This window comes from Pieris brassicae, chromosome 10, assembly GCF_905147105.1.
Source record: "Pieris brassicae chromosome 10, ilPieBrab1.1, whole genome shotgun sequence".
Taxonomy (NCBI): domain Eukaryota; kingdom Metazoa; phylum Arthropoda; class Insecta; order Lepidoptera; family Pieridae; genus Pieris; species Pieris brassicae.
In genome coordinates, this window is record NC_059674.1 from 13658559 (window position 1) to 13686488 (window position 27930).

A 27930-nucleotide genomic window follows, 5' to 3' on the forward strand; every position below is an offset into this window, starting at 1 on the left:
GGTCTTTCAATATTGAAAAAATATTATTTACATTAAAAAATTGTTTGCGTTATTAAAACTAGTATTGAGTTATAAATGACAATACATATTTGGTTATTGATATGTGGACTTACATGATATAACGTTGATTAAAAAGCTACAGCGCCATCTTGTGTCGAGTAGAAAAAATATTTGTCAGAGGTTGAATTCCTATGGTTATAAAAAACAATACTAACTTTATTGTTTGTCAACCATTCCTATTTAATATTTAAAAGCGTGTTAAAAAAGTGCGTACTTAGATTGTAAGGTTGGTTTATTAGCTAGATAAACTCTCATAAATAATTATGGTTTCCGTATGTGCTACATCACATAAAATTTGTTAACTTAAGTAATTAACGTAAAACACGTAATACTTAAATGAAATCCGGTTATCATAAATGATAAAACCTTCCTTCTAATTTCATCCAATTCTACATTTAGGTAATTGAAGGTTTAGAAGCCCTGACGCTACTCAAGTGTAGGTCAATGAACGACGGCTGCAATCGAGTCCCAAGGACATGAGAGAGCACTGCGACTCGAGAATTTTCGCGAATTTTCAGCCGTACTCAAACCCAGCTGATGTATGATTATCGTTATAATTAAAATGTATTTTTGTGTTTCCATTTGAATTTAAATGATATTGGTTGATCTACTGTCAACAAAAAATGCGATATAACTTACCTACCATTGAAATGCGTAGATATAGACACAGTCAAAATCTGTTATAGCGACATCGAAGGGACTACTTATATTTGGTCGTTAAAACCGATAGTCGCAACAGCCGATGACATTGTTATTAAGTGCCTAATACTTTTACCCGCCGAGACCTTTGATTTTGGTCAATATAATCGGGATGTTGTTCTAATCGATGTATACATCTATCAAAAACTAATAAAAAGATTTACAAGGTACTGTCTGTTTGACTGTAACACTAACGGTACAAATCGAGATTCACGACAATTTTTTATATCCAAGAAGTTTGTGGACAAACGTGCATAGCATGAACTCCTACTTGCGAACCTAAATAAATTGGGGTGAGCAACATCCTTTTTGTAGTCGGTTAAAAATAGACTTAGCTGTAATTCAATAAGAGTTAGGTTCAATAGATATATTAAAAGCGGGAAAAAAATATTTTCTATTCTCTATAATGGATAGGCAACATTCAGATTTTAAGAAAGTACTAAGCCACAACAGTCCCAAAAAAAAATCTATAAAATAAATAATAACAAAATTAATCGAATTAAATTTAAAAAATTAAGTAAAGGTTTAAAAAGAATATTAAAGTTTTAAAAGAATTAGAATTTAATTAGAACAACAAACCCTTTATTTTCATAAAATAATGTTATTATTTACCCATATTCCAAAAATATATAAATATATATAATATCGTGTAGACGGTACTTAGTTATATTATTTTGCAAATTTCTAACGTACTTATCTTTGGCAAAAGTTACATGTTTAATTTTGCATCTAGACTTCTGCAATGTTTACAAATAAAAATGCTGAACGCGTCAGCTGTTGGATAAAATTCAAGAATCTTCGCGTACTTGCATGATTCATGAGATGCCAATAGCAATTTAACACTTCTGAGAAAGAGACAGTAAATAAAAGTTTCTCGAATATTCTACTCGACGCTAGATGGCGGCGAGAATTATATATAAGCGGCAGTGGAGCGAAGCAAATTAAATCAAATTGAAAAAGCGATCGAAGTGAACGGTTCTGCGATTATACGCGGTACGCTTTTCAGTGCGCTTTCCGAGGTTTTATACAAGTTATTAATTTTATTTAAATTATAAGATGTCGCTTCTCCCATACGTGTTCGGTTACGACTGGCCCCGCCGACCAAGCAGATTGTTAGACCAGGATTTCGGCCTAGCTCTAACACCAGACGACATGTTAACGGTTGTGGCCGCTCCTCTGGTCTCTCGAGACTACTACCGCCCTTGGAGACAGCTTGCCGCTGCAGCACGAGACGTTGGCTCTAGCATCAAGGCCGATAAAGACAAGTTCCAAGTCAGCCTAGACGTCCAGCATTTCTCCCCTGACGAAATAACCGTCAAAACGGCTGATGGTTTCATCGTGGTGGAAGGGAAACATGAAGAAAAGAAGGATGAACATGGATACATTTCTAGGCAATTCCTTCGCCGATACGCCTTACCTGATGGATGTCGACCCGAGTCTGTGGAATCTCGTCTCTCATCTGATGGCGTGTTAACCGTCACCGCACCCAGGGTTCGAGATATTACAAAGAATGAAAGGCAGGTCCCAATTCAACAAACCGGTCCCGTTAAAAAGGAAATCAAGGATGATTCGAAAGCGGAAGAAAAGGAAGTGGAAGAGAAAAAATAGAACGTCACTTTATTTAAGTAATGTAAAATATTTCCCATAAACTTGTAATTTAGTTTACAACTAACAGTGATTATTGAGACTGATTTATTTTAAATAAATAATTTTCTTTTTAATATTATTTTATATTTTGCACATCTACTTAAAGTGTATCTAAGTTTTCATTTATAAACAACTCCTCAGTGCTTGTAAAACAATTTTCATAAATTAGAAAGTTATAGGGAAAATAAAACAGCACTTATAAATTAATAATTTCAATTTAGGCAATTTGTTATATAATACAATTTCAACACCCATTATACATTTGAAACATATGATAATATTTAAGATTAATAATGCAATCACAATAAATGGGTACAGTTTCAGAAACACTTAAGTTATTATTAATATAAGCATCTAATAATTGACAGGCTTTTACAGAATATTATACAGAAGTTAGGAAAATAGATTCAAATTCTCTGCATTTAAATAAATCCATGCTTTTCACACTATGATCAAAATTGAAGAAGCAAAAACAATTTATAGAAACCATTTTTTTTCAAATCTTCCCATACAGTTACAAAAACAATATCAGAATAACAAGATTATTACAAGATATTGCTTTATCCACATAAAATTTATACTTATTCACTACTCTTGCTTATTTATATTTCACATTACATAGACGAATATATAATTAATTATGATTAATGATTTTATCACTTTAAATAATTTTTACTGAATATGTATGTGTTTAATAAAATTTCACAAGACAGACGCATCAATCACATTTCAGTGTTGTTTGTAAAATAACGAATTAGTCTCATTTTTCATAATGCCACTCAATTGAGTATGACAAAACATTTAGACTTGTAATAATAGTATGTCAAAAATAAAGGGCAACCAAAGCCCAATATAACATATATTATATTCGTATCACAATGGAGTCAGGCGAATAAAACAAAGCCTAAATATAGTACTGTATTTGTAAAAATAGTAATCAGTTATTTCTGTAACTGATTTTACTATTAACAGCCGATGATGGCTCAGCCAATGTCTGTACCATATAATAAAGGTGACATGAATTCGAGAGTGTATGTGTGTCGGTTTTACAAACAATAATTAATTAGCTCAAACATATAAGATTTGATAAAAAATACAAATCTTTGTGTATGATTTATGACCAACGTTAAGAAAATAACATACTCCTTCCCATTGTATATCTTAAAACTATTAAGGCACTTAATTATGTTAATTATCACACTGTGCTTCAATAAAGATAAAACTCACATACATTGAACACGGTTAAAATATACAAACACCCTTACCGATGAAAAAAAGTTATTAAAACATCTTAATAGAACTTCTAAATAATGTTTAAAAAAATCTTACTGATAAAATCGTATAGGTGGCCTCAATTAACACATTTTTATGGCAACATTCTCTATCATAAATGTAATAGACATTTATGTCGTTTTAACATAACAACATAATCTTGACTCTCAATAGGTTTAAAACAGTGTTTCCCAACCTACTTCGTACTTTCTAAAATTATTGTGACAAATGGACAATACACAATTTTTAATATCTAAAATAGAATTAAGGAAATTAATTTAGAAATTATTTAAGATACTTAAATGATAGGTTTTAGGAAGAAATTACTTGAAAATTTTTAACGAAGCACAGTAAGTCGATTTTAAAAAATATAATGAGAAAGTAAAATTACAAATAATAGATTTAAAAAATTGTAAACGTTGTTTAACTGTATAAGAGTTTTAAAAAATAATTAAAATTTCGAAAAGCACCCCTTAAAAATCAAATAGCCCCTATGTGGGTCTTGGGTCCCACGTTAAGAAACATTGGTTGAAACTGTTGTTTCGATTTTAATATTTTAAAGCCCTCTTTACTCTGAATTCGGTTACTTAGTGAATTTTAAACACGGTTTCAGAGGAGTTTATCGGTAAGGGAGTTACTAATAAATTAAAAGATCTATAGGAATCGGAAAGACGACAGTTTGAACTACTATGATCGCCTCCTCAATACCTATTTAAATTGAGAAAAATCTATAAAATATGCACCATTTCATAATACACAAAGTAATCAAATTAAAAAAAATGCTTTTCAAAATTACGGTTCAATAAAGTCAAATAATTTCAAAAAAATAAAATAAATAGTAAACTAATAAAAATACAATAACGGAATGTATTATAAATTTCCACCGCGACCAAAGTCGACGGTTTAATGCAGAGCGTGTCCTCAAACACGACATGAATATTTTTCATCTACCCTCCCTTGACTTTATTCCTTCTACGTCATAATTAATAGATGTTTGCCCCTCTAAATAATCCATTTCAGACAACTGCCTTTTGATCATTAAATGTGGCGTTTTTCTCACTTGTCTTTCTTTTATACACTTTGGTATAACTCTCCTCCTCTCCATTAAGTATTGAACTATAATTCGCTCAAAGAACAAAGCTAATACAAGGTTAAGCGCAGCGAGGGCCAAGACAACATACGCCATTAACAAATCTTTAGGCATTTGAAGTTCTAAAAAGTCAGATAACCACTGCGCAGGCGCAACTGTTATATAAATGCCAATACCCGTCATTAAAAGAATGCTAATCATTAACTGTTTATTAGTGAACACCGATCGCCTATACGGCGCTCCATGACTGAATACAATCGCTAGAATTATATACTGAAACATTGATATCGTGAAAACCGCATAATTCTCCCAACACTTGTTAGCCTCTTCCCCTTCGTACGTATGCCGCACGTACCAGGGGAAGTACGTTAACGTCAAATAACTCAAATATTGTGCTACCATAATCAATAACATTTGCCCAATCAAGCTGACTAATGGAACTATCCCCAATAGGGACGTTAGGGGTGGCAACTTAGAAAGTTTGCCCGTGTACGCTTCGGTCATGCCGAAGAAGAAAGCAAAGTTCACGATTAGAGCGACATCTATGTATAGAAACTGGAAATCTGTTAGATTCGCGTCGAAATAGTAGAGAAAGGCGACCGAGAGGAACTCTGTAAGGGAGTATGCGATCATGAATTTGAAAACGCCGAAGCTTGTGGTTAGGGCCGCCCGTCCCTCGCGTAGAACCCTGGAAACGCAGACAATATCTGGATGTTGGGAAGTAAAGGGTGCCGCGACACTGGATTCTAGTTCAGATAGGGAAATGCCGGTATGGGCAGCGCGGAGGGCGCCACAATCGTTTGCTCCATCTCCACACATGCCTGAAATTTTTTTAAATTGTTAGAAACAATTCCTGTTTTTAAAATATTAAACAGTACAAAAATATTTAGTCTTGGCTTTCATACAAAATACGGTGGACGTATACGAGACCACATATAAAATTATTAATAAATAAATAAAAAACACCTTTTTCGCACTCCTCTATTGCTTTATTTATGAACAGGTTAAAAGACTATTAATATCCTAAGCCTTGTATCTTTCTTCTTTATTATATTTAGTATGTTTGTCGTTCTCCTGATTTATAAACTTTGTATTGTATTGTCTATAACATTCTGCTGTCATGTTTTGTATTGTTTTGCTTTGTATCTTATTTATTATCAGTGAAACTTTTTGTGAATATATCAAATGAGTTAATTTTATATATATATATATTTTTTAATTCTATTGTATAGAGATCTGTGATGAAGATGAATAAATATAAGTTACAATTATTATACAATTTTGGTAGATAATATATTGAAGGAATGTTTAATAAAAAAATTTTATTGTACTCACCAACGTAATAACCTAAAGCTTGATAGTCTGTGATCAACTGCTGCTTCTGTTCGGGAGACATGCGGGCAAATACTGCACCGCGTTCCACCACCGGACCAACGCTTTCCGGGTGAAGAGCGCGGAGCGTCTGTGAAAGGAAAAAAAATAAAATCATATACGTACGTACCACTCTACGCTCTAAAAAAGCAAAAAAAGCATTTAACAAAAAAAATTTAATAAGTAAGTTTTTAATTATTTTTTAAATGTATCAATTAGAGTATTCAAAGATTATAACATCATTTATGAATGTAAGTGTCAATAAAAAAAAATCTTAATTCAGTTCGGCAGAAAAAAATAACAAACAAACTGGTAGTTTAACCTTACCCTCCAAGCATCTCCGGTCATCACCAACTTGTAGCTGACACCTTGTGGTTCTTCTACATCTCTTCTCGTCCTGCGCCCACTCCTACAATTTTCTTCCCACGATCCCACCCCACTATCATCCATTCTGTACGAGCCTTCAAATGGGATCAAACCTCCCATTGGGACCTGCAGTTACCATTACATTACTTTTTAAGATTAATTTATTCCTTATAGTTAGGGTAGATTACTTACCCCTTGCATACTACTCTGGCAGTATAAAGCTGGTTGTCCACCTGACTGATGTACCGTCAGATGGACGACTCGTTCCACACTCTCAAGTATACCACATTCCTTTGCTACGCTTACTGCTGTGTGGATATTATCACCTGAAATGTCATAGAATAATCTAAAAGTTCAATTTTAAACGATTTATGCAAATATAACGCTAAGTTAAAGTTCAGTTTGTTTGAACACGCTAATCTCCGAAAATATTGATTCGAAAAACTTAAGTATTTTTGGGTGAGGACGCGTTTCAATCCAAACAGAAAAGCTCTTTTAAGTATTAATATATTGCAAGGCAGGTCTCAGACTAAGGCGGGTAAACCCACAGGAGAATTTTAAAACAACTATAGCAATTTCGCAAGTAGAATAATTTATGCATAGAAGTGATAGCTCAACATTCAAATTTGGTCAATATATAAGAACATCGCCAAGATGGATTTTCTTTGGATCTTCTGAAAATTATTTGTTTAATTTATAGCCTTATATTTATTACCTGTGATCATGACAACATGAATATTGGCCTCTTTGAGTTCGCGTATAATACCCGTCGTTGCCGGTTTGAGACGATTCTCCATTATGACTAGACCTAGGAACTCTAACTCACATTCCACCTAAAAATTATAAGATGGTTCTTATGACAATACAAGACTAATAATACTATCAAAATTATTTTGTCCAATAAAAAGAACTCGTATAAACACAGATGGGGTAATTATAGCTCGGGTTAATCTGAAAATAATAATTTTCGACAAAAACCACAAGGGAAATGACATTACGAAACAAAAGACAAAAGCCACGATCGTTCGTCTTTTGTTTTACATTTTCAACTCCCTTACGACGACATACTTAGAAGAGATTGAATTGTCTTTTCCAGAACAGCAAACGGTCACGGCTCACTTGATGTTCAGCGTTCATTGTGCATGAGAATGCACATGGATACTGTCAACTCCAGAGGGCTTTGAGAGCAAAGTGAGTTGCCGACCTTTTAAGACTATAAATTAATTAAATAAAAGCTAACCTCTTGCCTATCCATTTTCTGCAGTTGTTTGTGAGTGACTTCAAGTAATCGTGTCGACATTGCAATCACCCGATATCCCTTCTCCGCATAGGAACTCAAAACTTCATTAAGATTCCCTGGAACTGTAATATTTATTGTAAATAAAAAAATTATTACAAATATTGTGAAAAACACTTTTTGAACGGATTAATGCTATGTATTATTATTAAAAACTTATAATTATTTACATAATTCTAAATTTTTTATTTTTTCCGACGTTTCGCGTGCTTTTCAGCGTGCGTGCGTCACGGTGCCTGAAGACAAAAGGTGTTAAATGTCAAAAGTATCACAGCTGCAGAGAAAGTTGTTTTATCTGTATTTATTTCCCCGAAGTTGATATCGACTAAAAGATGACGGGTTTTTGCAAAAATAACTCACGGTGTCCTCTGGTTTCGCTGATTCTTAATGTGTAAAACCTATTTTAACAAAATACAATACTACAAGTATTATTCTAATTATTAAGTTCAATATATGAAAAATTTTTCACCAGTCTCAGGTCTACACAGGGTTCTTAACATTTCAGGCGCACCCTTACAATACACCCTGAGTACGTCCTCCCCCAGGAGTCGAACCACTACTGAAGACCGTTGTAAGGACGATACAAACTGATATTGTTGTACTATACCCACTTCTAGAGGCATCTGAAAACAAAACGTGTTTAAGCGTGCGAATTTTTCAGGACTATAAATTACGAAGTAGGGAATATTTGAAAGTTCTTGTTCCAAAAATGAAAAACGATCTTAAAAGAATTTTCATTAAGGCATATTTTTTAAGTATCACCTATAACATCAAATCACGTAACTGTCTAATATGTTATTCCAAAAGCGGCTTCTTTTAAAAAAACAAGGGGCAAAAACTTCTGCTAAGTGACACGGCCACTTGGACACTCATAATGCGAAATTGTTGTTGCGTTGCCGACCTTTGTAGAATTGGTACTCCATTTTTTTGAAGGACCCTTGTGTATATAGTGGCTCAGTTTCCGCACTTAGACGCTCATTTGGTCCGTTGTGCGTGAAGAACGCTAATTTGCAAGTGCAAACGCTAATTTTAAAAGCAAACTTTTGATGTTAATATTGTGTTTCTAATGTCGGAAAGTGAGTCTAAAATGTATTTTAGAAAAAAAAATATAACATAAACCTCTTTTGGATATAGGAAAAATATTTTTAAGACGCTTACTTGACTTATATAGGAGGAACGGAAAGGCTGTTTCAAGACTTGTCCATCACCATTAAACGACATAAAAACATCAAAAACACTTACATGTAAATCGTCAATATTAATATTTGCAGAACCTTTCGGTTTTACAATAGTGGGCGTCAAAACTTCATAGTTAGACAGCTCTGGTACATCTGGCTCTTCTAGCAACCAGCCGGTTGATTCGAACATCTAGAAATTTTTACGACATGCATGTGATAAATTTGATATTTTTTATATTAAAATCAATTCAAATTGCACCTTAATACTAATATATAACGATGTCATTATAATGCACAAGTAAAACGTAGAAATGAAACAGTTTCTTTCTCTTCAGTCTTTTTATATATATAAGAGTGGTGCCTTTAAAAGGCTTTTATAGGGAGGTATTCTGTCTACGTTGACCCAATATTATTGTCTCGTACTCAGATTTTTATTATTATAAAAGAACAAGGAATTGCCAGAAGCTTAACAATTCGAGGTCTTGAATTCACGATTATATCGGATTCAAAAAAAAATCAAAGAATATATTCTGACAATGTTTAAACACAGCAACAAACCTTCAGATCCAAAGGATCTCCAGCCAGCTCGCCATGCAACAACGTCAAGCTATGGCATGACGCCATACCAATCTTTAATTCGTGTATATCGTTTAATTTTTTGGGTTCCCTTTGTGCTCTTCCCAAAAGTGGGGGGGACGTCGCTGAACTCACAGCAACCACCCCCCACATATCTAGGCCTTCTTCTGTAAGTGTTCCTGTCTGAAAAGGTTAAAGTTATATAATTAATAATTAAATTATTAAAAAACATTGGTCCTTCCTATCGAAATTATTATAAAAAACTATTTATTTTTCATTAATCATCATACCTTATCAAAACAAATACAATCCAACGATCCACTGACGTTGATAGCCCTAGTATTAAGGCACGATATACGCGCGCGTTTTAATCTCGAGACAGCGTATAATCTGCCAACAGTCATTGCAGCAGGTAACGCCGGGGGTACCACAATTGTTATAATGTCAAGCGCCTTTATTACTATGTCGCGGATTGTTAGCGACCTGTAAGCCTGAAATTTGTTACATAAATAATAGAATACAGCCTTTTTGAATATCATTTATATAATGGCAGCTTCAATAAAATCGTACCTTCAACCCAACGGTATAAGCGAGCCCCAAAACAGCAATACAAGCCAAAATAAATATGAACTTGTAAGAATCTCGGTCAAATTTGAAGTCAGCTGGTACAGGGTATAATATGCTGCGAACTAGCTGACCCTTACTTGTATTGTATCCGGTTCGAAGGACCAGGGCTCTGAAATACTCGGTTTACTATACAACCTTTTTATATTGAAAAATATAACGAAACATAGACGCCATTACAATACACTAATACTCAAAATACCAAAGAATCTTATAGCTGTAATCGTTTAGACTCATATACAATATTGTCTATGATTTATCGAGTAGTACATATATAAGCGATAATTTATTACATAATTTACATACTTCACGGCAATAGTGGTGTGATGGTGTTATTTTAGCATAATTTTAAGACTCTATTGTAAAATGTCAAATAGTTATGACGTTTCAACTTGATGTTGCGTCAACGACATGTCAAGTTATCTAAATAGAATAAAGAAATTTTATTTTAATATTTGTATACTCAAATATAAGTGTACCTTTTTCCTATTGGGAGATAGCGATTTTAAAAAAAATTACAAATGAATGTTTTCATACTTAACGGGTTCGTTGTTATAATACCGCGTCTGCTCAACTTTAGTACCACAAAATAGAATGCTGGAACTGTGCTCTTTGACATCAAACTCTTTGTCTAAGCGTTGTAAAGCCGTTTTAGTTACAGGGACGGATTCACCTAAAAACATGTAATTATTTTATTTATTTCGTACAGCCAGTATTTTTATTATTACTTAATCTTTTTTATTAATATAAGGAGCTTGGAATCTGCAGCCGAGCGACCATTTCGTAACTAACTGGAATTACACGTGCCTCACGTTGCACTGAGTCAGCAGTTATTACGTGGAACCTCGTTTCGCATTCGCATTCCAATTCCTGCTTGTTTAGGCATTTAGTTTTAGATACTTATTTTAATTAAATTTTGTTTAAATAATTTGTGGCCGCAAATATCTGAATTGACTACATCATTTTGAATTTACATGCGGTATGGAGTATTTTTTCGTATGAGAAGCGTAAATTATTTTTTATACGTTGCTACGGAAACAAGGGACAATAATAACAACAGGACGCTTTTTTATTCTTCTTCCACGAAACTAATGGCATAAAATATACTACATTAAATAAATATTTTCATCGTAAAAATAAACTTAATTGTACTTGAGAAAACTATGAATAAAAAAAATACACTTTAAATTGTATACTCCAAGTTGTTTGAAGTCGGTTAATAAATAAGTCAGTTACTTACCAGTTAACATGCTCTCATTGACGATAGCAGACCCGGTAAGCAAAGCCAAGTCACAGTGCAACATACAGCCGTGTGCTGGCAGTATTACCACATCTCCTGGTACTAAAGCCTTACTGTCCACTCGACGCCCGCCCCTTAATTCTACTGTATCGTGAGCTTCTACTGTGGCACGGAGGCTTTGTTGATTCTGGAAAAAATATTTATTTTTTATCCACATCAAATATTAATTGTTTTTTTTTTAATTGGAGGCAAGCGGGCAGGAGGCTCACCTAATGTTAAGTGATACCGCTGCCCATGGACACTCACATTGCCAGAAGGCTCGCAAGTGCGTTACCGGTTTTTTAAGATTTGGTAGGCTCTTTTTTTGAAGGCCCCTAAGTCGAATTGGTTGGAAATACTTCAGTGGTCAGCTGGTTCCTCATAGTGGTGGTGGCGTTTCAGATATATTATTATCAGTAAAGAATTATTTTTTCACATTTGTTATAAATAATATAGAATGTTACCAACCTTTTTAGTCTGTATAACAGAAGTGGCAACACCAAAAGTAGACATTAGCACTACAGCAAGGCAGTAGAAGTAGTATGGTTCAGCCAACCAGACTGCAATCGTGAATAGTTGAAAGACATAGAACGGATTGAACACTTCCAGGAGGATGAGAGTCAGAATCGATTGTACGGGAACTTTGATTTCATTAAGCCCATAGGTGTTTAACCTGAAATGATTATGAAAATTAAATTTTTGAAATATCAACTTATAAATTTTACAATACATATTTTAAATACTCTGTACCACAACTTTTTTTTATGAAAATTAAAAAGCTATATATGCAATTATTTTTATTTAAGAATTTAGATCTATGCATTAACCTAGGGCGTTAAGCGTCACCGTGACCACGCACGCTGTGAAGCACGCGAAACGTCGGAAAATTTAAAATTATGTAAATAATTATAAGTTTATAATACTACAAATAGCTTTAATCCGGTAAAAAAATTGTTTTCTATCTATGCATTAATTCAGCAGAATGTTTATTTCGACATAAGGAATCAAAAGATTTAAAGAGTGTATTAATAGTGATAAAATGGTTTCTATTTAACTATAGATTATGAATTTAAGTAGGTAGGATAGAACTTATTAGCAATACTTATATTATACTTACATTCGTAGTCTACGTTCAGAGCAAGGTGGTCTCGATGCCATGGTATGAATTTGGGAACAAGTAGTACCTCGTTCCACACCAGCTAACCTAATCCACTGTGCTCGTATCGGCTCCCATATTAGACATTGCTTTTTGTGATTAAAGTAGTTGTATTGTTGTACATCTAAAGTTTAAAAAAAAATTACATGTGTAATCGATTACCTCCTTTGATTCTTTTCAAATGCTTATTTGATAATACAGTGAGGTTATGACATATAATAAAGACACAGAAAGCTGAACATTTGTTTATAAAGAAAAATGTGCATGGTCCAAGATTTATAGTTAAAATACTGAAAAAACCCTAATAAGTACCATTTGACGCACGCCTACAACTAATCATTTTAGATCCTTGCTTGTCGCTGTTGTAAAGGTCAAAGACTAAAAGCTACAGTATTTTCTTTTACACAACAAAACAAAAATTACTTAATTGTTAAATATACTCAAATTGACTTATTAAATATATATTTAAAATACTTACTCATTGTACTCCCATCATCTAAATGTATAGGTGTATGTAATGTGTCTTCAATCTCAATAGGACTTTTCTCACTTTCATATTCCTCTTCGAATCCTGCATTTAACAACCCACTACAAATTTCAAAATTATCAGATAATTTTCTATCTCACCCTATTATTATTTTAATATGTAATTTACTTACTTAGGATCATTTATATTTTTTATTAATATTCTGTGAATGTAATGACTTTTACATTTCTTTTGGTAAGTTTCCTGTAAAAAGAACATCTTTGTGAAAAGTAGAAGTTACAGAAAATCGCAGAACAATTGCTAATAGTATAATATTGAAATGTTACAAATATATATGTGTGGTTGTATAGTATAACATATAATACATAATCATATATAGAATCGTAATATTACTTGGTAAAAATGTTAAGGTAAAAGCTATTTATAAATAATTTCTGCGGGATACTGAAATTACTTTGGGAGTCAACCTGGATTTAAATATCCATTCTTTTTGTTGTAAATTAAATGTTTGTTATAATAAGCAACTGCGATTAATCAATCTAAACTTAAAAGTGAGAAAAATAAGTTAAAAAAAACATCTGTTCTAAGTTAATAAGATGTTAAGAAACTTACAATAACTAAGACTTGATCAGCCTCCTGGAAGTTGCTGCAAACAGATGTTGCATATAGCTTCAATCTGGGTACCCAATGAAATATCAAAAATGGTATACCGCAAGTTAGAATTGAGAAAAGATATGTTACAAAACTTCTCCATCTTGTAGTTCGGTAGCCATATACTACCTGAAATGAGACAGAAAATTTCTTCTTTTAATATTATTTTAATGATATTGTTACTGTAATTGTTCCAACAACAAATAACGGCCCGTATGTTACTCAAATGTTAACATTATTAATGTTTAATATATATAATGATATATAGAAATGTTTCATCCTTAATTATAAAATGTTTTAAAAAATAAATTATATGGGTTTTATTTTAAAACAATATATTTTATGTTAATACATTGAATGAACCATTAATTTACACATTTTATTAGAGAATAGATAAGGCAAGCAATTTGCATGATAAAAGAGGATGTATTATGATTACTGTTCGACTTATCGCTAACTAGGCATGCAACATATCAATATGGTTTTAACCATAAAACCATTATTTAAATAAATTTTAATTTATTTTTTTATTAACAAAGATACCATAAATAAGCTATTACCCGCCTGTTGCCTGTGACTTCTGCACAACATTAGTACTTCACAGAAACTCTGTCTTTAAATTTATTTAAGAATCTTTTTGAGTATCTATCTTTTGTCTCTTAATTAGTAAATAAAAATATTATATTTAGTTTAGTAAGTATATTTCTAGTGTTACATGTAATTTTATATTTGTAGTTAATTATTTATCCACATTGTTTAGTTCCTGGTAGCACACTATCTCTCTACAAAATTCTGCATAAGGGACGGTTTATTAATTTTTAGCAAAAATGATTGACGACACATGATTACTGCAGCACAAACGAAAATGGAAGAAATTGAAAAAGCCAGAAAAAAATAAGACTTATGTAACACTTGTTTTTTTTCAATTTACACAATATCTTTATAAATTCAGCATTGTGTTGATCTGATGTATCTACATTATAATAAAATTCCATTAAAATCTCTTTTGTTAGTGTTACATGAAAGAGAATATCCATCCATAATAAAATTGCATTTACTGGTATGGTGTGTTTTTTGTAATTGGATAGTATAGTTTTAATAGCATTATACCTATTAACATTGATTACAGAGAAAATAATAATCATATACCAGACACTAATTAAAAAATAAATTATGTATGAGACATCCTGTATTGTAAAAATTTGTAATTTATGGTATTTAATATTTAATTACTTTAAATATGTTTAATACATTGTAACTAAATGTTTCAGATGTTTACATTTTTAATGTTTTTACACTTATATTTTTTTAACAATACTACAATATGTAAAAAATATAAAAACAGTAACTTAATATAATTATTACCTGTTCAAAATCAGGATCTGCATTTAACCTTTGTTTATCAAGCTCAAAGAATAAATCTCTTCTTTCAATTGATCCATATTGAACTATAGGTTGAGTGTCATCAGGTGTCATAGTGAATTATGATAATTATACATTAAAAAATGTGTATTCACAGTACAGGATGTGTCTTCTTTTTTATTGTATTTTAATTGGCTTAAGGTTTGTTCACCTATGTTACAACAGCATTACTTAGAAGTCTTACAATATGGCCATTCAATTAATGTTAATGACTAATTATCACTCGAATTATATTTAAAAACCAATTTAAACATTTTGTTATTGATTAAAATATCTTCACTGTTTTTGTAATGAATTAGTTTACCAGTTAAACCTACAACCTTTTGAGAATGTTATATGATAATTGTTGTTGATTGTGGGCTTTGTTTTGAAATCTCAAAAATAAGAATTTTAAAGTAAAATAATACAAATGTTACATGAAACCAATCACTATATCTCACGGCTATAAAGTTATAATGCAAGATTTAACAAATTAGATATATCATGATGTATACGATATATCTAATTTGTTAAATAGCCTCAAATCAAATTTTCTGATACCACTTATCACAAAAAACACATAGATACATAGTCGAAAAATCACAACATTTAATTAAATATGAAAATTTAAAAGTATGAAATTTTCAAATAACATTAGTTAAAAATTGTATCATTCGTTCACAGTTCACAATTGCTTCACTGACAATGATTGTTGATTGTCTGCTGTCAATATTATTGACTGAGTCTTTGTCTATATCTAAAATATAATAAAGTAGTTGGCTTAAAGGTGTCGTTACCAGGCCATAAAATTAAAAAAAAATAAGGTAGCTCTTTGACAAGATTTTAACGGTGCTACTTGGGTGACGGTGACGGTGACTGGTCGTACTTGAATTCGTGTATGCAGTGATGTTAGTTATTTCGACTATGTATTTGCGTGTTGTTCCCGCGAGATTGTAAGTGGGTGCTAATATTTCACCACGCCTCCTGCTGATAGAGAATCTTTGACAAATCTTTGTTTTTAATTTATTTTATTATTATTTATTACTTAAGATGTCTTGTGGAACACCATGTAATGGTTGCAGCTCCTGACAAAGTTAGTGTAATACAAAAAAAAACTTGGCGATTAAAAAGAGTGGCTGAGAGTTTTATGCCAGTTCTTCTCTTCCGTTCTATAAACTTGATTTGTGAACCGGTAGTAAATATAAAATTAGAAGCATTTAATGTATATTTCTTTTTTATTGACGTCCATAAGTGTACATTGTGTTACCAATATAAATAAATGGCTTTTTGACTTTGACTTAAAAATTAATTATTAGGGTCTAAGGAAATTAATGATTCGGTGTAATAATTTGCGTAAAAAAATCAAAACATTAAGACCCCGCCAAAACGCTTCTCTAGGCGAAATGGCATCGCACCATCGCTCGCAGTCTCTGTATTGTGGTTTTAAACAGGTAAATAAACGTGAAGTTTTAAAGAACACGATGGTACTAGGAATAGACAGGCGAAGATATATTTATTATTTATAAGCATGCTACATCATAGATTCAATTAATCCTGATCGCATTATGGATTTCTCGGATAGATTAATGATTATTTATTTTATTCCATAAAGCTTTTTAAGCAATGATCTACACATATTAATCTTACTACACACACACTTTACTTTTTAAACTGTCAAACAGCCTAATATGCCAATTGTCTTTGCCCTCTCATGAGTGTTTTTTGTTCATAAAGTAAAACTACTTATTCACTAGGTATGGTTTTTGTGGATGGAACTATATTTTATAGTATTACTACCTCCTTCTTACGCAGTATATAATTGTTGACCCGTCCAAGGTTTAGATTATCTTTTCATCACTGTTGACTAAGTATCAATTGTTGTAACAAGTAAAGTTTTCAATTAAAGAGCCGCATGTGATTTATTTTTATACATACCATTTGACTGTCGTCGTAATTTAAGTATTGTTCCATACTTAAAGTCATTTTAATTTGCATTTCAAGAAGGCAAACCTCTGAAACATAAGTAAATAATATTAAAAACTACCGCTAATTAACACTAAAAATTCCTCGCTGGTATTTTATCGGTTATTCAAAAGTGTATGATTTTGACAAAGGTTCCATTTTTTGTTCCTGATTATCAAGATTAACAAGCAAATAATTTGTGTGAGCAATTAACAAAAATGTAGATACATTCAAATAGAAACTGTGAACTTAATATTAAAATTATTTAAATTATTACAGAGTGGCGCGTTGTTCTAGTTTACTTCACAGTTCATCATACATATAGTCTTTCTAGTCTGTGCACACAATATCAACTGCCTTCACTTGTTCGCTGTTCACTTTGTGATTCACTTGATGACAGTTGCAAAACATTAAACAAAACATATTAAAATTTTGCGATTACCAATTGTGTTTATAGGTTATTATAAATAAAAAAATAGAGCTGTGAAGATCTTGTGGATTTAATATATAAACTACATTATATTGTTTTTAAATACATAACCTTAATCGAAAGAGGTAGGTCAAAAATAATGAGAGATGAATAGAGATATATAATAGAAATCAATTATATATCATGGTACTTAATAATATGATATATATTCTGACTTTATTTTTCTTATTTTCAAATCATCAATATTTGCGTGTTATATTTTGAAGCAGACGTTGAAATATTTCATTAAAAACTTGCATGTACTGCTTAGGTTTAATAATATATTTTGAGATAAGACGGGTGACTTTCCAATGTGATGTGAATAGAAGTTTTCTAGCCTTTCCTCTTGTTCTAATAAAAAGTAATTATTGTTTCAGATTTAATTCACAATGATCATTCCTGTGCGTTGCTTCACTTGTGGCAAAGTCATTGGAAATAAGTGGGAGGCTTACTTAGGTTTATTACAAGCTGAATATACTGAAGGGTATTGTTAGATTTTGCATTATATATATTAAGACAGGTACATTACCACACATTTTTACATTGCTAGACAGTAGGAACATGTAGTATGGATTCAGTTTCTGCACTTAGACTCACATTTGGTCTGTTGTATATTGTACGGTGATGAAAAACAGGCTGGACAAATTCTCAAATTTTATAACACGAAAATGTGACTATACTTTTAATGATAAATAATAATCATGATTTATAAACAGCTACACTTGAATGTGGTCTATCCCTACTGATCCAAGAATTAAATTTTTACATTAGTTGTGTATTTGATATGATATGATTATTTATTATAGACAGACATTTAACATTATGCAATTATTTTTAAAATAATACTTGATATTTACAACAGACATGATTTGCTGGGTCTTTGTAGAACAAACAATATTTGCTATATTCAAAGAAGACTAAAAAGTTTGTTTAATAAATTAATTTTCAATTTTGACTCGGAATATTTTTACTTTCTTTTAACTGACAACCACTTGCTAAGTTGGTCAGTGACGGATTAAATAAGAATTTAAAGGCGAGATAATGGCCTATTGTAAATGATAATATGAGTTTCCAGTTTTAAATTATACTTGTTTGTGGCAATTAAGAGGTATCTTGTATAAGAAATAATGTGAAGTTACAATAAAGTGATTATAAATATACTTTGTCTTATATATAAATTTTGGTTAATATTTCTGTTTATATGGTGTTAAGGCATCATCCTTATGTATAACATATCGCCATTTCAAAACACTGACTTTATAATTTTTGAAAGTGGTGGTGTTTTATACCCTTAGTCAGAAACATGTTTCAACAATTATTTGTTGGATTACACAAAAAAGTCTATTTTGAGACATACTTTTTTTGTGACATATTTAATTATTTCGTCAATATGATCTATTCCTCAAATATGAAATAAATTATTATTTTAATTGTAACTATCATTTAAACACTTAATTTGTTTCTATTGTTAATAATTCTAGGAAGCAGTTCAGTTGTTTTGTAATTGTATAAATTTTAATCTTTATTACAGTGACGCGTTAGATGCCCTTGGTCTAAAGCGGTATTGCTGCAGAAGGATGTTACTGGGGCACGTGGATTTAATTGAGAAACTTCTTAACTACGCCCCTCTAGAGAAATAATTCGTGGGGAGCTATTTATATGCTAGTTCCTAAGAAATGTGTATGTGTGTAATAGATATGTTATTTTTAAATAAATTCTAAAACTTAACTTTCCGTCTTCTTTAATTTTACTGCTTTTAACTTATATCTAAATAAGTATCAAATGTCGTCATATATGAAAATGTATATTCGGGCCTTAACATGAGGTGTGTCATGCATAAGCTATGCCTAAACATTATATTACCGTTATGTTAAATGGAAATTATATCAGTTGTTTTGGTACTTTTTGTCTTAAGATACAATTTTTTTAAATTAATTCTTCAGGCTTCAAAAATAGTGATTAAAAATTAATAAAACACAATTGTTTAGTTAATTGGTCACACCAATTTCTGCAGTTGTATAAGCTTGGCCATAAAATATAAGTGGGCAAACAAGAAATAACAAAGTACCTACAAGAATAATCTGAGTTGCAACCTAGGTTGTTCACCTCCGGTAACCACATAACATTACCACAACTGTTTTGCAATAATTAAATATACATAAATTACACGATGGTGTCAAATACAATATGCGCGTGTTGTAGTTCAATCTATTTTATATATAACGTCAGTATAATTACTAAAACGATTTCGGAAAGATAGTGACCAAAATTATAGCGTTTTGTAGATTACTATTATTTACTATTATTAAAAGTTTTAAAACTAGAAAATTAAACCGTATATATTATTATATGACGTAATCTGACAAAATTGTATTACATAGTTTAAAATGTGTGCCTCGCATATAGATAGACAGTCCCTGTCGCTAGCTCTCTACCCATTGTATCATATATGTACGAGCCAAGACTGTACATTTTGCCACTCAGGCTTTCTTAGTTTTATAAGCGTGGCTATTTCCAAAATCGTCGCCCCGAGAGTATACCCAGACGTAGGCACTCTCTTCGACTGTTAGGTACATTGCATACATTCGTTACATAGCAATTCACATTTCACTATTTCGCTTATATTATTGTTGTACGCGAGTGGTTAATATAGAGTAAAACTAAAATCTTTTTTTATTTAAAACACCCCAATTACGCAGGAACCGTGCATGTTTTTTGTTAACATTTACAGAGACTATTACTACTACCAAAATGAATATAAATTATTAATAAAATATTTATAAATACAATATATTTACATATATTATTTACGTATGTAAACACCTTTGAAAGTAACCTATTTGAATAAATAATAATGTGTTAATTGAGGACACAAGTTGCGGAATAGTCTTAGATATTAATAACAAATAACAATAGATAAAAATAGTTTTACTTAAGTCGTGACTTGCTTTTAAAGCCTCGACGTTTAAGGTAAAACAAACGATTAGTTTTTAATTAGTTATACATTAGTTCAAAGTAGTTGTAGTAAAGAATGAGGCCACTTTTCAGGTAGGTACGAGGAATGGACAAGGGCTGCGAGTGTGTTGCATGGCTTTTAAAAAATAAATAATCGACTGATTCTATGATGGAAAACAAATATTTAAAAAAACGTGTGTACTTATATACACGCGTTAGAAGTTTTACTTTTTTGGAGTAACAATATTAAAATCTTTACAAAAAATTTATTAGTGTCGTTAGAAATAATTAAAATGTTGACTATAGCTAACTTCAGGGTGTCGGTTTTTTGTGGCGGTGTGAGCGCGCATCGAACAAATTTATTCTCATCATTTTTCCGTAACGCGCTAAAAGAGGTAGCTTCAAAATGTTTAAAGCTGTAAAATTTATTTGGTATGTATACATAAAATATAAGATTATAAAATATACCCCGTCCCAGCTTCAATGAATAGATATTTTTAGACCAATTGGATATCTTTTATGATCCAAAGAAACAGTTATCAATCCTTTATAACATAAGTGTATATTTGTATGTAGTCCATACTTATTCAAACCATCAGGCGTACGTACATAATAAGATTGATTTGAAACGACAGACTGCATTTGGCTCAATAGTCGAATTATTGAAGGTTATGTTATATTATTCGTACTAAGCAACCGTGACGAACACACCTTGAAATCTTTAATGTTATCTGACATTAATTCTTTGCGTTCTAATTATATGATGTTATTAACATATTTACGATACAAATACGCTTATATTGAAACATCGGAACTCAGAATCGTATAATCCCCTATTATATATCCCTATAATATTTCCCTTCAAAGACAGAACTGAATATGCACAACAATACTGTCAATACCGTCGTCCGTATAGAAGTTATTGCGTGAAGGCTTTAGGTTCAATTCGCGTTGGCAGACACTAAGGCACGTATCTTATGATGAGGAAATCTGAGTTTCCTTGGCAAATATGATTTGTTTTAGCCTCTTACATCCATTGACTTATCTGTGGATGGTTTAATAAAGTAACTTGGAAATTAATGTCATTGAAGGAAAGTTGCATGTACAATAATATGTATTACCCAAGGTAACACTATTTATTATCCTTATCTTGAGAGTAATTACACATTTCACAAAAGCATTTCTTAAGTGTCACTTAATATAGATTAGGATTTATGAAGTTCTTAAAAATCATCGAATCTACTTTTTCCAAGAGGTAATTGAAGGTACTCAAGGCAATGCATTCCTTTGTACAATTCGTCATAAATTATATTAATCACTGTGTTTTTAAAATACACCGAGTTCTTTACCTAAATCCCCTAATCCTTTATTATTTACAATTCGATAGGTTTTTTTACAGAGCCTACCTCGAGCGAAGCGAAATTATATCATAATACCATTGGGATATTGAAGCATAGCATTTAAATTGATATCCAGTTCAAAACTGGATTTTGAACTTTACAACTACCTCCTTGAATGCATAGAAAGCGTGTTTACTAACTATTATCCGTTATCTCGGATTCTTTATTAAAAGGCTACAAACTATGGGAACTGGCTGGGTTAGCAACATAAATAATATAGCGATATGTTACTATGTCGAGGGGGCACAAGGTTATAGTCCCCCTCCTATTTGTGACGTAAACCTGTCTGACCCAGAGGATAAATTTATGACACAGATTTGGTGTCGTTCGCGTGTAGAATATATTATTGTAGACCTACTGATCGATGTATATTTTCTACATTGCGTGGTACAAACTAATGAAGTTATATGATTATCGGTACACGTTATATAAAGGGATTCGGGGGAATAATAATTATAAACAAAATCCCATGCGCTACAACAATTAGTCTTCTAATTCGGCTCAGATATCTCTTACTCTTTAATGATTATTTTTCTTTACAAGTAGGTGATTGGCTTTCTGATAAGCGTATACAAGCCGGTTTTCTCACTGAGCTTATATTAATATTTATTTATAATAATTGGTTCACAGCCGGGGTTCGATTTTCGACCTGTCGGGTCTAAGTCGGAGAGTCGCGTCTCAAGGGGAGTTAAAACTACTCTGATTACTTTTTTGCAATATTTAATTACTTTGTAATGGCGTCTCTCTTACTCTGTGTTTACCCTCCATAAAGATAATGGTTTTAACTTTGGAAAATAGATTTTATTTTGACGAAACTAAATACGGGCCTAGGAATTTTAAACATGTAATTGAACTACAGAGGTATGACCACGAAGAGAGTCAATCGTTCTCATGTGATTTTTAGTCTTCGTAGACGATGAACCATACCTACTCTGCAAAAAACTAGGTCATGTTTCGCTTTTAAATAATAAATGATATGGATTCGTCAAATATCTTAACGACTTTTTAATCCGAAACTGAGGCTGCAAATAACCGGTAATTGTGTCAATATAAAGAAAGGTTAATATACTCGATACACATTTTCCGTGAAAGCCTTAGCACAAGGCTGATACAGACATCTTGAATAAATTACTGTCTTTTTCTTAAAATGTGTATGTGTGTGTGACTAATAAATTTGTGTGAAACAGACAAAAGAGTGCAAAAAGTAAACAAGGCCAAAAAAAGCAGGTTTTCAATTAAAATTCTCGAATATGTACAAAATAAAGTCAAATATAAATCCATCTCAATAGTATTTAATAATAAAATACTGATTAAAATAATACAGTTAGGATTTGAGTGTTAGTATAGGTGTGCTATTCTCAACCCAAGTTCAAGGCCAAGGTAATGGGTACGAGCCCCGGCTCTGTACTAATAGCTTTATCTGTCAATGTACGCATTTAAGAACTAGTATGTTATAGAAATACCCAGACTCAAATCTCGACCTTCTATTAGATAACAGAAGGCTATACATGACCGTTGAAACAGACATAAAAATATGCCCTCTACCCTATTGTGAGGTTTCGGGCTATCAATATTTTTATTCTATTTAAAATAGAATACAATATATTTTTATAACAAACTTTGGCGATTATAATATATTAGGATAATGTAACTATTTATGAAAGTGAAAGGCTTGATGATCACTAGCAGTAAATAAATTTCGACATACTTATTAAATAACAATAAGAAGAACAGTAAAGTTATGTAACATTTGAACATTTGCTTGGCTTGAGGTGCGAATACATTTCTTGTGTTCAAAGGCATTGAAAACTGACCCAGGCGCTGAGCTCGAAAATTAAGAAAACCTCCTAAACCATCGATGGAACCATGGTGATGGAATTATGGAGATTTTCGAAAAGAAATGAGCGTATTATGTTATTTTTTATACGTAATTACTTAGTAAAAGGTCCAAGATGAGTCTTGCAAATATTTCTGAACGCGATAGTAAAATACATTTTTATAACTTAAATTATGCAATTACTGTTCCGATTACGCCATTAAGAAACATTAAAAGATGTCTAAATGTCTGTCGTAAAGTTAGTAATTATTAAACTACGAACAGATTTGTCGTATTTACAAAACCATTATATACAAGGAATTTGTTAGTGATGACTAGTTTTATCTTTATTTAAATATTCATTTGTTTATTTTACACTTAGGGTTGGTAATTGCACAGATTACTAAAAGATTTAATGTAAAAAAAAACATCGCGTATTTGCGACATATTTTACAGTGAAACAGCAAAAACACAAAAAGTTACAAGGACAAGCGCCCAGCTACACAAGCTTGATAAATGATAATTACAATTTTGTATAGGCAAACTAATGATTTTGTGACTGACACACATCTTCGATTTCCGGGTCTAACATGCTGATTTCGTAACGATGTCTTTTGTTTTTTTAAGAAATAAATTACAATTGGTTAATTAACGACCCATTGTGCATTAAATACGACTCAAACAAACCAAAAAATTTAGAGTAAAGTTAACCTTTCTACCGTACATTCTAATTTAATGGTTGAAAATCCGTTACGTACGAACGGGTTGCGTTCAAATATAAACCTTGAAATATGATAACTTGCTCATATGATAAAGAGTTGTAAAGAATTTAATGATAATCTTCTTTAATCTGTTATTAAATGATGGCATTCAATATTAGCTCTAATGAGCCATGTAATATAATGTGTAGTTATTTGTGCCTTTGTCTAGATTCGCATAACTAATCATAATGCAAGTATCTTTTTGCCACCTACCTTCTTGCGTCCTTTTTTGAATACCTAAGGATTTGGTTAAGGTCCTTGTTGCGCTGTAGCGCTACAACCCTATATCGGTGTTTGCCGCAGAATGCATACTTTTCCTTGATCGTTTTCATTTTTTACAGACAAGTATGAGTTCATCCTACCGTGCCTGACACATGCCGTGTACTTTTCGGTTCAAAGATACTTAATTCTCAAAGAATTTTTGGGTATAAATACATGCTAGTTTACTTTCGATATTTGTCCGTACCGTAGGCAAGTGATATTTGCGAGCAAATCTGTTAGTGCACAGCCACGATTCAAACGACCTCAGGGTTTAAAGTCAGTTATGCGTCAGCCACTAGACTAGCCACAGAAAATATTAAAGATAATTTTAAAGAAAGTTTCATTATATTGAGTTTATTTATTTAATTTTTATTGTCAACGTTCCGTTATTGTTGATTACTTCGGAATTTAAGAATTGCAGAATGAAGTATTCAAATCGAAATTTCACAAACAAAACACAATTTAAAATATGTACTGTTTACCAAATACAATTGATATTGAACACATTAAATGACGTGGGAACGTGTGGAGACAAATCATAATAGTTGCTGCCAAGGTCTTTGTGTAAACTCTATTTATCAAGCAATAATTATCTAACACTCAAATACACTTTTCAGTATATGATCGTATCTATATTTTTAAAGAAATTTCGTAATGTTTAACCATTACCAAAAGGAGATAATAATAGAAAACTGACAAATTATTGAATCGATTAAATTTATTGGCTTGTCCATCAAAGAAAGTCTTGTTAAGTTATAATATATGTTTAATTTAATTAGACCCTGCATAGTCGGATGTTTTCATTTATTAACAAGCTATATAAATATTTCAAAATCATCAAAAATCTCTAGGACTGTGTTTCCCGACATGAGGCCCACACCCCACTGGGTGATAATTTAATTGTTAAGGGCTATTTGAAAATTGATTATAATTATTTGGAATTTGAATTTCAGATTTTCATTCATTCAAAATTTACTACTATGTTTCGTTGATAATTACCTAGTAATTTCTTCCTAAAACCTATCAATTAAGATTCAACTTTTTAATATGAAAGCTATGTATGTTACTGTGAATACGGGGCAAAATAGTTTTAGAAAGTGTAAGATGAAAGTCTATGGGGGCATGGCACAACGAAGGTTGGGAACACTGCTCTAGGAGAATTCTCTTCATTCGTCGTATTCCTGATGATATTTGAATAATTTTAAGAAAAAATACACTATACCTTGTTCATGACAGAAAGCACCACATTTTAACCACTTATAGTTTCACTATTGAGGTAACATTTAACGAGATACATAGTATTTTGGAGCACCTGATAAAAAAACCATTACAATTTCACAACAGATAACGACACAATGTCTTATGATAATCGTACAGTACAAACACGTACCTTAATTCAATGTGCATGCGAATTTTGGGATAGAAATTATTGTTAAAGGAACCGTTCAAAAACTTTAGTTATACAATTCTGGTTAAATTAAAAGAAATAAATTATTTATGTACATAAAATTATTTATAAGTGTTTGTGTGAGTGTGTGTTTTTCGATAAATATTAGCAAGGTTAAATTGTGTGTTATTTTTTTTAAATTTTAAATTTTGCATTAGTTTAATCACTGATTATTACAAATTTGAAACTTGTTTAATCAACATTTATCAAGTTATTTTAGTACGACCTTAGTTAAATTCATTAGATTTCGAAATAATAAATGGGCAAAAAATATCCTTATTCCTTATCTATAAAATTATTGCATTTTCCGTGTCTATATGGACATAATGTATGTAACATATGTAACGATAATAACTTTTAAACGATTAAACATTTTAGTTTAAACGATTTATTTTTTACATATATTGGAATTAATTATGTCCCACTCAGGGATAATGTAGCTCATTAAAAAAATGTAAAATTGGACCAGTAGTTATTGTTTATTCTTCTAGAACTATTTAGTATTATTCTCAGTTAGAAGTAAACAAAATAGTATATGAAATATGACAGCTTATTATAAAAATCGTTTGCAATCTAAGTTTAAAAGTTCAAAAATTTCTCATTTACGACGCACGGTGTTGTTTTGTTTTACATCTGCTCTATTCGATTAAAAAATTTTCCTTCACTCACAAAAGAACGGTCAAATACGGCTGATTGCGAATTTTCGACCGAGTGTACGACACACATATACACGGTGACCTTCTCATATATAATAATAATAATAAAATCTACTTCTTCTACTAAGCCAGAGTATGAGATGAAATTTAGCTCCTTTCGAAAGTAGCTATACTATTGTAACGATAGTTTATTAATTACCAGCGCATTAGTAATAATACAAAACGAATAAAAAAAACAAAATTCAAAATTAACACAAAAATACTGTCTATATAAGTTGTATTTTCATTAGAATAAGAGACAAATACATGATATACTTGTTCGTTGATGTAAGCGTTATAATTGAACACATATTTTAATTTTGAGTACTTATCTGTCAAATACGTAATTTTAATTGTATTTCATACCTTAATTTCTCTTAATTTACGATAACTTTTACATATTCACTTGAACACTAACACATGCGACACAGATAGCAACCAGTTTGCAACTGAATGTTACTTTTGAATGAAATGGCATTATAGTTTCTTGGTGAATAAAATTTGTTAATATGCGCCCGAGTGCCAATTAGTATACAATATTGGAGTGTTTTTGTATTGTTTTTGACTAATGTTTTTGGAATTTTTCAAAGTCAGCAAACCAGTTCTCTTGTAATGGTCCGTTAATCGTAATGAATATATACGTCGTGTATAAATAATTTTATTTTTAATTAATTTTTATTTTTAATCAATTAATTTTATTTTAATTTTATTAATGGCAAATTAAAATGAATTTGCCATTTTGAATTAGGTTAATATTAGAAATATGATTTCTATGTTTTCACGAAAGCTCGATTTCATCGTGAATTTGATTGAAATACAGCAAAACCTACGTCAAGAACGCATCAAAAATCAGTTTAAAAGTTTATATACAAACTGAGGCGGCCGGGGACTTCAATTTATAATATGTATGTAAGAATCTTTCTCAGTACAATTGTTATTATCAGTTAATCACGATTGCAGCAATTTACACCATGAAATAAGCGTGTGATTAAGCGTTACGTATCATGATT

At 31.4% G+C, this 27930-nt stretch overlaps 3 protein-coding genes across 5 annotated transcripts; 2 read left to right on the top strand and 1 right to left on the bottom strand.

Annotated features, from left to right (window-relative positions):
- The first annotated feature begins 1687 nt into the window (after window positions 1-1687).
- Window positions 1688-2480, top strand: LOC123715664 (protein lethal(2)essential for life-like). The gene has a single exon (XM_045670883.1). It carries the CDS (start codon window positions 1816-1818, stop codon window positions 2365-2367), a length of 552 nt encoding a protein of 183 aa, XP_045526839.1. The 5' UTR covers window positions 1688-1815; the 3' UTR covers window positions 2368-2480.
- Window positions 2102-27362, bottom strand: LOC123715663 (polyamine-transporting ATPase 13A3). Of its 3 annotated transcripts, none has more exons than XM_045670881.1 (20): window positions 27287-27362; window positions 17090-17166; window positions 13715-13882; window positions 13275-13345; window positions 13094-13203; window positions 12577-12739; window positions 11928-12132; window positions 11421-11607; window positions 10718-10853; window positions 10127-10292; window positions 9847-10047; window positions 9539-9739; window positions 9045-9170; window positions 8272-8425; window positions 7746-7867; window positions 7221-7338; window positions 6698-6831; window positions 6467-6631; window positions 6104-6230; window positions 2102-5589 (listed from the first exon to the last, which is right to left on the bottom strand). In XM_045670881.1, the coding sequence occupies exons 2-20, from the start codon at window positions 17147-17149 to the stop codon at window positions 4622-4624; spliced, it is 3582 nt and encodes a 1193-aa protein (XP_045526837.1). In that variant the 5' UTR covers window positions 17150-17166; window positions 27287-27362; the 3' UTR covers window positions 2102-4621. The 3 variants fall into 3 exon arrangements, with proteins under 3 accessions (XP_045526837.1, XP_045526838.1, XP_045526836.1); XM_045670882.1 differs by lacking the exon at window positions 27287-27362 and adding an exon at window positions 26001-26058; XM_045670880.1 differs by lacking the exons at window positions 17090-17166; window positions 27287-27362 and adding an exon at window positions 15119-15719.
- Window positions 17468-19318, top strand: LOC123715665 (DNA-directed RNA polymerases I, II, and III subunit RPABC5). Its single transcript, XM_045670885.1, has 3 exons — window positions 17468-17671; window positions 17963-18069; window positions 19117-19318. The coding sequence occupies exons 2-3, from the start codon at window positions 17975-17977 to the stop codon at window positions 19223-19225; spliced, it is 204 nt and encodes a 67-aa protein (XP_045526841.1). The 5' UTR covers window positions 17468-17671; window positions 17963-17974; the 3' UTR covers window positions 19226-19318.
- Window positions 27363-27930: the final 568 nt, after the last annotated feature.